Source organism: Salmo trutta, chromosome 18, assembly GCF_901001165.1.
Source record: "Salmo trutta chromosome 18, fSalTru1.1, whole genome shotgun sequence".
Lineage (NCBI taxonomy): Eukaryota > Metazoa > Chordata > Actinopteri > Salmoniformes > Salmonidae > Salmo > Salmo trutta.
In genome coordinates, this window is record NC_042974.1 from 41,479,428 (window position 1) to 41,489,730 (window position 10,303).

Here is a 10,303-nt window from a genome sequence, read left to right on the forward strand (position 1 = left end):
ATATATATACAATAATGCTGTTGATTTCAATAAAAGATGCCAACTCTAAATATTGTAGAACTAAAACAATGAGTATGTAGAATATTGGAATATGCCATCACATGAGAGGTCAGAGGTTTAAGTCAAGTCAGCGTAAAACAATTACATGGTTCATTTACATATTTATTACACATTGTATAAAATAGATAAACAGAAACTGGCAGCATATAAACTCAAAATAGTATGGCCACCCATCTGATCCCATTGCTGAAATCAGCAGAGAATGAGAGTACAGTAAGTGGTGCTTGGAGAATGTTTGTGAGTATCGAGAAACTGTAGTTCATTGAAATCAGGGTGAATGGAGTGTGTCCTAAAGATACATGGTCATAGACAGTTGGTCACAGTCTAGGAGGACAAGGGGAGTCAAGAGGAGGTGCTGGTCGCTTGGACATTCCCTGTGCCCATGGAGATGCTCTGTTTCTCACTCAGTGTCTTAACAACTGTTGCTGCTGGAGATTGTAACACCTTCCTCGAAATCCTCATTCTACCATCTGTTGGGTCTCGCCCAAAGTATTTAACCTGTTGGCAAAGTTCCATCAGAGAAATAATGTTAATTAAGAAATCAAGCAGATTAACAACTAAAGGTCAGAAGAATGATCGTACTGCAACACATACCTGAATCTGCTGTCCAACCTCTAATCCAAGAGCACTTGGGTGTTTTATCTGTACAAATTCAGAGTTTACAATTATTTCTCTCTGTCAAAAATGTTCTGAAACATAAATGACAAACAGAAAGCAAGCCAACACATGCAGCCCTTTCCAAAATGGTAACATCTGTAAAACAATCTGTGTCGAGGGTCCTGTGACCCCTGCATGGTATTCTGGGGCAAGACTCTTACCCGTTTGTGGTCCAGCTGAGAGTTATGGAGCAGAACAGCACTCATGTTGGGATATAGCTTCACCATGACACCAATGTCCCTGTGGCGGAAGGGAGACAGAATTGAAGCAAGTCATGAAGCTACTCATTTAGCAATCCAATGTTTAATCAGTCCTATGTTTAAAAACCACAGACAGTAGCTGCATCACAGATTAAACAGCATCCTCCAATAACACATAACATTGTGTACCTTATTTCCATGATGGTGGCAGTGTAAACAGCACCAAACTCCAGCAGCTGCTCTTGCTGCAATGCAAAAAATGTATCCTCAGATTCATATCAGTATTGATGTGGGTAAACATTGCTTTTTTGGATGATATAGAGTCTAGCCCTTGATCATGACTCTCAGTTCCATTACACATAAGGGTCATTGGACGAAGGCGTCTTCTGGAGAGTTTTGTTAACATCTCAGACACTCGCTCTGCACATTAACATTCATCGCTTGCGGTACGGTTTTGGAAGCATAAGGACCCCATCTTTCATAGGAGCGAGAAATAATTTTCAAAACACAGAAGGTTAAATTGATACACATCTTGATACGGTTAGTGTTCCCACATCTCCATGTTATAGAGCTTGTTTATGGAAAGATGGAAGACAAGAACACCTGTGTGTAAGCGTAACTCAGGAAGTGTAGCGGAAGTGTAGTTTCGTCGGATGGAGGCTCCCCTAGCTGTATGGCTCTATACAAAACATCTACATTAAGTGTTTTTTATTTTAAGGATTCTTCCTCGCTATGAAAGATAAGAGCCATATGTTTGGAAAGCCATATCGCAAGCGATTATTATAAAGGTTTCTAAACGTTAAAACACAGCATCGGGATTGTAGTTCACATGAGGCAGTCGTGGGTGAAGCTAATGGCTGATACCTGTAGGGAGAAGGCAGAATGTCGCCTCGAGTTTGAGAGCTAATATAGAGCCCTTTTCTGTTTCCCATCAAACGTCACGTTCGAGTAATGCGTGCATCCCAACATCAAAAAGCTCGGTAGCAGGATAGCGAACGCTAATGTCGGGACCTTGACAAACTTAACAGTAAGTGAGTGATGACCATGAAAACATGCAAGACTGATGGCTATAGCTATGTTCAACAAATACAGTATATTATTCTTCTGGCCTTATCTAGCTCTATTTGTGATATTTCACCTTGCCTCGCTGGCTTGCTAGGTTATCAATCCTCTGATGACATCTGCAATGTTGTAGACGATAACCAACTGATCACGTGTTTGTTAACTTGCACAAGCTGCATTTGAAGTTGCACGTGATCGTATCCACTGCTAGGTAAACAAAGAGGGTTTTAAAGACGAACAGCGCGCAAAACTTTATGACGCGGCCGGGAAATAGGTCTAAAGTACAATCATTTTAGTGAATCAAAATGCATTAAGGAATGGTAAGAAATTAGGCAATATAGTGGAATCAGACTAGGTTGGACTCACATCATCCTTGCAAATTTCTGTGATGAATTCCTGGGCTTCATTCATGGCACCTGGAGTAGGTGCAAAAACAGAGAAGGTCTCCTCGTCCACCTGGCTTATCGTCACACCTATCCAATGACACAAAACAACCTGCCATTTTCCCATACACTATGCACCTATGAAGAAAGCTCATGTGTTAGGGTTGACACAAATGGAGTTAGAATGTTTTTTTTAGAAAATTCAAATGTTACCTGTTTGAGCTTGTAGTCTGCGGAGGTTATATCCCCCAGGCCCGACAAAGCGTGCTCGTCTAGAGACAGGGACTCTGACATTCTCTGCAACAGACAGGAAACATTCCTTCAAAGGGAAATACATAAATTATGGTAATCAAATAAGGGCTAGACACCAAGAGTCTTACCGACAACTGGGCCATTCTCCTTTCTTTTATCCCTTGGCTTGGCAATGGTCTTGTTCATGATGCCCAAAATCTCCCTCTTGGCAACTAAAGATATGAGAATGAAATGAGGATTGGTGACTACGATATTTTATAGTGACATAAACAATATATTTCTGGAGCATGTCTTTCATTTCACCTGTGGCTTGCTGAATAGCTTCCATTACAAGTTTCAGAGGTAAGCCTGGAATCTTCACATCAGCCTAGAAGATGGAGGCATACATTATAGCAAAAATAAATACAGTCAAAATACAACAGAATAGCGAAACCACTGGACGTTCAGCTACAGTACCTGTAAGGCATTGATACCCTTGTTTGTTCCTGCCAGTTTGAAATCCATGTCTCCTAGGTAATCCTCTATTCCCTGTTGTGACAGAAAACACAAATAAAACAGTTCTACAGGGATCTCATTATTACAGTACGAATGTAGGATTGGTGAGAAAAATACTAGTAATATTGGGTACCAGAATATCAGTCAATATTCGGTAGTCCTGGATTTCTGATGGCTTCTCTGGGTTTGCCTTGGATATGAGTCCAATAGCAACACCTGCCACAGCTGATGAAATAGGAACACCTGAAACACAAAAGTGCTACGTTTCACTGCAAACAGAAGGATCATCAACAACATTTTCAAATTACGTTTTGTATTTTCCACTGCAAAAACATGAAGTACTGTACCAGCATCCATCAAAGCCAGACTGCCTCCACATGCTGATGCCATAGATGAGGACCCTGAGAGAATGAGTGTGTGTGAGAGAAAGAAAGAGCGGGGGCTAATCATACTGTCAATGAAATTACTAAGATTTTGCAACTAAGCTTATAATAAGTAGTCTAAAAATGAAGAAGCAAAATGGAAGTCATCCATAGATCTCACCATTAGACTCCAGAACCTCAGAGGTAACTCGAATAGTGAAGGGGAAGTCTTTAGGAATGACAGGTCTCAAAGACTTCTCAGCCAGTGCCCCTGTTACCATAAAAGCAGAATATGATCTAAATAGTTGCATCAATTTAATAACCATGCCACCCACACTACCCATGCGTCATCTAATCTATACCAGCATACTAACCATGACCAAGCTCTCTTCTGTTCATTCCACTCATCTTTCCAATCTCATTGGTTGCATAAGGTGGAAACTGAAAAATAAATATAAATTTCAGCCCATTCAGGTGTTTTTTTATGCAATACCAAACTAATAAGCAAATCCTCGAATCCTGCGTATTTGCAAAATGTGATACTCACCTCATAGTGAAGCATGAAATTCTTGTCTTTGACTCCACTGTTAAAAGAGAGCAACTAGTTTCATCTAACCTACATAAATTGCATTAACACTTGCTTGAAATTTGCTTTCAAGAGGACCGTAATTAATAATATATAAGTTTACCTTAACGCCGTAGTAATGATGTCTGTTTTAATACTAGACTCCAAGGAGTCAAATGTTACAGAGCACAGAACCTAGAGAGAAAAGGCTTTATTAAGTAGGCTAAAGATAGAATGACAAGCCACCCAAAATAAATCACCCCGCCAATACTTTCCAAAATGAATAGGATGCATACTCTGAGCCTACTTCTTTATAAACGCCAGATCCCTACCTGTGTCTGTCCCCTCTGGAAAAGTGCAGACCCATGAAGGGGCTTAAAGATGTCCGCCTCACAGGAAATATTTCTCAATGAAGTCAGGTCTCTTCCGTCACACCTGTAAAACAAGGAAACTATTTCATTGTTCCAAACCACACAGTATTCATCAATCGCATGTGTTGGTCATGTATTCATGAATATTTGATAAATACTACTGAGACATGTTCTTTTTACCTCCTGTACTCGTTCAAAACCAGATTGCGGAAAACCTCTTTTGATACCATGTTGAAGGACTCCATCACCTCGTAAGGTTCTGCTTGAGGATATTTCTCTACAGAATACAGACATATGTAGGCGGTTAGACAGTAAACAACCACTCACAATACCTTGAAAGTTGCAAAAAGCATAACATTTGTAGCATAACATTTATTTGGTATATAGCAATGATATGTACCTTTTATTTGTTCCTCTGTTTCAAGCCTTACTTTATTAATGGCATCATCTCTGGAAATCTGAAAGGACACAGTAAGTTACTGATCTTACTGAATGAAAAAGTACCACCAAAACATAATAGCAAAAACACCCAGAGATAAATACTTACTTTGTCATGAGTGAAGTCTGTGAAAACAGCATAGACCTTTTCGGAGGCCAACCTGAAAGCAAAACCGTGTGCTGTCATGTTACCATCAATAAATAAAAACATAACAGATATGAGAAATATTAAAACAGAAATTTGATGCCTTACTGTCGTGCAAACTCAATCATTTCCAGGGGAGCAGAAAATATTTTGGGAGGAGTGCGCTTGGACACCTTTGCTTCTCTGGCCATCTGCTGAATTGCCAGTATGATCTGCTGTGTGTGCTTCACACCAACCTTGACTGCATGACAGAAGTCCTGCTGCAACACATTCTCAGCAGAAGCCTCTATCATCACTAAGACACAAACAATACGTGTTTTTTTTTTGTTTTTTTTACAGAGACTGAATATATGACATAACACACAATATATATCATAGAATGTTACAGTAAGGTAGAAGAGAGTCCTGTAGGAAAAATGGATGTGCAATATAGATGGACTACTAACCCACTTGGCTGAGCGGTGCTCCAGCCACTATCAGGTTGATAGTGCTGGAAGCCATTTCCTTTCGTGTTGGGTTCACCAGAAACTCTCCATTCACCAGGCCAATGCGCACTGCACCTAAACATCCATGAAACACAGACCATATGGTTAAATCCACATGCTGTGCAAAAAAAAAGGACAGGTCTGTAAGAGATACTAACCAATGGGCCCATTCCAGGGAATGTCAGACAGGGATAGAGCAGCAGAGGCTGTAGGGATGAGAAATAGTTTATTTAATCAATGGATGTCAAAGGTCATGTGACTGCTTCTACAAGGAAATCAATCTCTCCTCACCTCCATTAATGGCCAGTACATCTGGATCATTAACACCATCAACTGCCAACAGGTTACACAGGACCTGAAAATATACATAGCAGTATTACAATCAAGAGCATAGCTTGTAATAATAGTGTAAACCTATTGGTAATGAGTTCATAAATAATTACAACATTAGCTACAAATGATGACTCACCTGAGTGTCATAGAAATAACCAGCTGGAAAAAGCGGTCTGATTGCCCTGTCTGAGGTGAGACAACAAAAAATGATACAGTTAAAAGTCTGCTAATGGTATTTGTACTAATTCTAATACAGGACTAGAGTAACAGTTGGGTTGTTCCACGAAATGAATGCCTTTTATATTTTAATATAGATCACAAGGATAATTTAATAAATCAGATTATTAATATGAATAAAGACTTGCTAAAGTGCTAAAATTCAACATTTTGATATTTACCGCCCTTCACCCTCTGAATTCCAGGTAGATTTTAACCCACTAAACCCAAAAGTTATCACCATCATTGTAAAGCCCTAGTTATTTTGTTGTAATTTCTGAAGATTATTTATTTCATGTGATTAGCAATTCATTTTAAGGGGATTTCTTTTTTTTTAACTTACATTTTAAGGTCAATCCTATTACATGAACTGAACTGTAATTTAATATGGTGAAACTATTTATTTAAAAAAAAAAAAAATTTCAAAAGAAACATCTAACAGTGAAATCATAGTGTAAAAGGTGGTTCTACTCTTTTTGGCAATTTGCTGGTGTTTTGTGGTGGAAAACAGAGTGGGTCAAGCATAACACATCAACCCTGTTACCAATAGACAGACAAGCTAGACATGCTTTTAGAATTTCATTTTGTTTGTGAACCTTGCATTCAATTGCCCCTCCCTGTTGCACACATTTACAATTACATTTTAGTAATTTAGCAGATGCTCTTTTCCAGAGCGACTTACAGTTAGTGCATTCATTTTAAGATAGCTAGGTGGGACAACCACACATCACAGGCATAGAAAGTACATTTTTCCTCAATAAAGTAGCTATCAGTAGGGTCAGAGCTAGAGTGCTGGTTCAGGTCGAGGTGAGGAGGATTATTTAAGACACTGTTTGAAGAGGTAGAGTTTCAGATGTTTTCAGAAGATGTCCTAGCTTCTGGGGGAAGCTGGTTCCACTATTGGGGCGCCAGGACAGAGAAGAACTTGGACTGGGCTGAGCGGGAGCTGCCCTCCAGTAGGGGTGGTAGGGCAAAAGGACCTGAGGTAGCAGAACGTTGTGCTTGGGTGTAGGGTTTGAGCATAGCCTAAGGTAGGGAGGGGCAGTTCCTCTTGCTGTTCCATAGGTAAGCACCATGGGCTTGTAGTGGATGCGAACTTCGAATGGAAGCAAGTGGAGTGTGCGGAGGAGTAGGGTGACATTTGAGAACTTGGGAAGTTTTAAAACCAGGCTGGCGCCAGCATTCTGGCTAAGTTGCAGGGGTTTGATGGAACAAGAGGGGAGCCCAGCCAACAACGAGTTGCAGTCGTCCAGACGGGAGAGGACAAGTGCATGGTTTAGGACCTGCACCTCTTCCTGTGTGAGGTAGGGTCGTACTCTATGGATGTTGTAGAACATGAACCTGCAGGAGCGAGTCACTGCTTTGACAACAAGTACCCATTTCCCCTGTCATAAGGGGATTTATGGCCCATTTAAGATGAAATCATCAACCCTGTTACTTTATTTGGCACTCACTACAGTCATTTTTTATTTAACCTCTTTAGATGGGAAAAAGTTTTTTTTTTCTTTATTTTTTACCATGTGCTCTTTATGACTGGTAAAAATAGATGAAATCCCCCCCACAAATTCACCAAGTTAGACATTTCAAAAGTCACCGCATTGGTGGAACTTATAGGATAGAAGTTAGAATAATCTTCTCACCTATTAGCCTACTAGTCAGAATCTCATTTTCAGTGGTGCCCAACTCCCGCCGCAGGTGGTTAGTTGGGATTCTACCAGCAGCAGCTGCTTTTTGCCTGTAGTCCACCTGTCAATCAAAAACACACAGCTCTAGCCATGGGACCTGAATGACTCCAATAGCCCAATACACCAAAGAGATCATTACACATAATGAACTGTCCTGCATGCAAGACTAAAAGCAGTTTTTCAATATGTTTGAAGGGCATTAAAATAAATGAATATGACCCCACTTGAAAAAAAACAGGAGCATTAACTTACCACTAGAGGCATAAATTGGGAGGGGGACGGTTTTGATTTGCTGACAGCTGTCACCATCACTGTTGTATCCCCAAGCTGGATAAAGAGGTGGAACGCATCTGAGTAACTGGTTTGAACATCTTGTGCATATTCAAGTTACAAACTGAAATATAGCTAGCTACCTGCACAACAGCCGACCCATCTGCAAATCTGGCAAGTTTCCCTGTTGAGATCTCAAGTTTTCTTTAAAAGCAAGGAAATCAGAAAACATCTGAGGTTTGAGTGAATTGATGTGAGTCAATCACCCATTCATCATCGCAGCAATGCAAATTTAGGAAGACTCAAGACCGATATATTCTAAATAATATTCCTCAGACCATGACAATATGAAATCAACAAGTACACCCCTGCATTGAATAATGAACTTGAAACCTTAACCCACAGGCTTAACTGGTTGTTACTGTGTAACGTTATGTTATTAGCAAGCTATGAAGCTAGCTAACTACTAACTAGCTAGCCAACTAGCTAGCCAAGTCAGACGTCAACTTACTTCTCACCGAAGTCCACTCCCACTTTTCGTATCGTTCCATGACTGTTCCAGACGCTTTGGTGGCACAACCGCACATTTAGTCGGGCCAGCGGGGGCCCAAGTCTCAGTAAATGTCTCATATTCAAGTAAAAGCTAACATTACACATTTTTGTAAATTGCACAGGTATCCTTTACACAATTTTGATGCGCATGTGGGCTGCCATGACAGTTCATCGCATGCACGGAAGTACGTCAGAAATACATTTGTCCTGTGATAGGACCAAAGAGAAATCGACAAAACAAGGCGTTTCAACATACCAGACCACTTCAGAAGTTCCCTCCTCATTTATAGTCCAAATTACATACAGTATATACACTACCGTTGAAAAGTTTGGGGTCACTTAGAAATGTCCTTGTTTTTGAAAGAACTTACTTTTTTTGTCCATTAAAATAACATCTAATTGATGAGAAATACAGGGTAGACATTGTTAATGTTGTAAATGACTATTGTAGCTGGAAACTGCAGATTTTTTATGGACTAACTACATAGGCGTACAAAGGCCCATTATCAGCAACCATCATTCCTGTGTTCTAATGGCAGGTTGTGTTAGCTAATCCAAGATTATCATTTTAAAAGGCTAAATGATCATTAGAAAACCCTTTTGCAATTATGTTAGCACAGCTGAAAACTGTTGTTCTACTTAAAGAATCAATACAACTGGCGTTCTTTAGACTTGTTGAGTATCTGGAGCATCAGCATTTGTGGGTTCAATTACAGGCCCAAAATGGCCAGAAACAAAGAACTTTCTTCTGAAACTCATCGGTCTATTCTTGCTCTGAGAAATGAAGGCTATTCCATGCTAGAAATTGCCAAGAAACTGAAGATCTGGTACAACGCTGTGTACTACTCCCTTCACAGAACAGCGCAAACTGGCTCTAACCAGAATAGAAAGAGGAGTGGGAGGCCCCGGTGCACAACTGAGCAAAAGGACAAGTACATTAGAGTTTCTAGTTTGAGAAACAGACGCCTCACAAGTCCTCAACTGGCAGCTTCATTAAACAGTACCCGCAAAACACCAGTCTCAACGTCAACAGTGAAGAGGCGACTCCGGGATGCTGGCCTTCTAGGTAGAGTTCCTCTGTCCAGTGTCTGTGTTCTTTTGCCCATCTTAATCTTTTATTTTTGTTGGTCAGTCTGAGATATGGCTTTTACTTTGCAACTCTGCCTAGAAGGCCAGCATCCAGGAGTGATCCCTGATAATATCTACACTATGTAGATATTCCATAAAAATCTGCCGTTTCCAGCTACAATAGTCATTTACAACATTAACAATGTTTACACTGTATTTCTGATGAATTTGATGTTATTTTAATGGACAGAAAATGAGCTTTTCTTTCAAAAACAAGGACATTTCTAAGTGACCCCAAACTTTTGAACGGTAGTGTATGTCAAGCTGCAACATTATTAAATGCTAATTGTGTTTTTTCTCAAGAAACTAGGAGAAAGGGGTGATGTTTGAATTTAGTTGTGTTTACTTATATAATGTGATTTTTGTTTGTACCCCACACAATCACGATAACCATGAAGTAAATGGAGCTAGTACCTATTTCATGGGGATTTTTGAGTGGTACCTTATATAAATCATCTCTGGTACAGTGCTATTTAAAAATGTGAACACAAGAGGGCGCTTTCTCCTCACATTAAACATGATGCCCACATGGTCCATGCCCCAACTATCTCTCCTTCCACCCAAAGTTTGCGCTGCACTCCCCTTTGCCGATTTGAAAGAAAATGACTGGTATAAGAAATATTGTGGAAACTCCCACCAGCCCA

General features: G+C 40.1%; 1 protein-coding gene across 2 annotated transcripts; it reads right to left on the bottom strand.

The window, feature by feature from the left end:
- Positions 1–141: 141 nt before the first annotated feature.
- LOC115153305 (polyribonucleotide nucleotidyltransferase 1, mitochondrial) lies at positions 142–8,736 on the bottom strand. 2 transcript variants are annotated; one of them, XM_029698606.1, is made up of 28 exons: positions 8,491–8,736; positions 8,123–8,183; positions 7,962–8,036; positions 7,665–7,770; positions 5,945–5,994; positions 5,767–5,830; positions 5,634–5,681; positions 5,437–5,550; positions 5,099–5,285; positions 4,955–5,006; positions 4,808–4,865; positions 4,588–4,684; positions 4,369–4,471; positions 4,161–4,231; positions 4,019–4,055; positions 3,846–3,912; positions 3,653–3,742; positions 3,457–3,510; positions 3,243–3,352; positions 3,071–3,142; positions 2,918–2,981; positions 2,743–2,826; positions 2,576–2,659; positions 2,346–2,452; positions 1,107–1,162; positions 879–957; positions 655–702; positions 142–558 (listed from the first exon to the last, which is right to left on the bottom strand). In XM_029698606.1, the coding sequence occupies exons 1-28, from the start codon at positions 8,634–8,636 to the stop codon at positions 403–405; spliced, it is 2,340 nt and encodes a 779-aa protein (XP_029554466.1). In that variant the 5' UTR covers positions 8,637–8,736; the 3' UTR covers positions 142–402. The 2 variants fall into 2 exon arrangements, with proteins under 2 accessions (XP_029554466.1, XP_029554467.1); XM_029698607.1 differs by lacking the exon at positions 8,123–8,183.
- Between the last annotated feature and the right edge of the window lie 1,567 nt (positions 8,737–10,303).

Bases quoted from the DNA above. Each gene is read 5' to 3' on its own strand.
- LOC115153305 (XM_029698606.1), bottom strand. From the start codon at position 8,636: ATGTGTAATGTTAGCTTTTACTTGAATATGAGACATTTACTGAGACTT. The intron at 5,995-7,664 runs GTGAGAAGATTA...GTCTCACCTCAG, and splicing joins TCTGACTAGTAGGCTAATAG to ACAGGGCAATCAGACCGCTT. The intron at 3,353-3,456 runs GTACAGTACTTC...TTTGTGTTTCAG, and splicing joins TCTGGCTTTGATGGATGCTG to GTGTTCCTATTTCATCAGCT.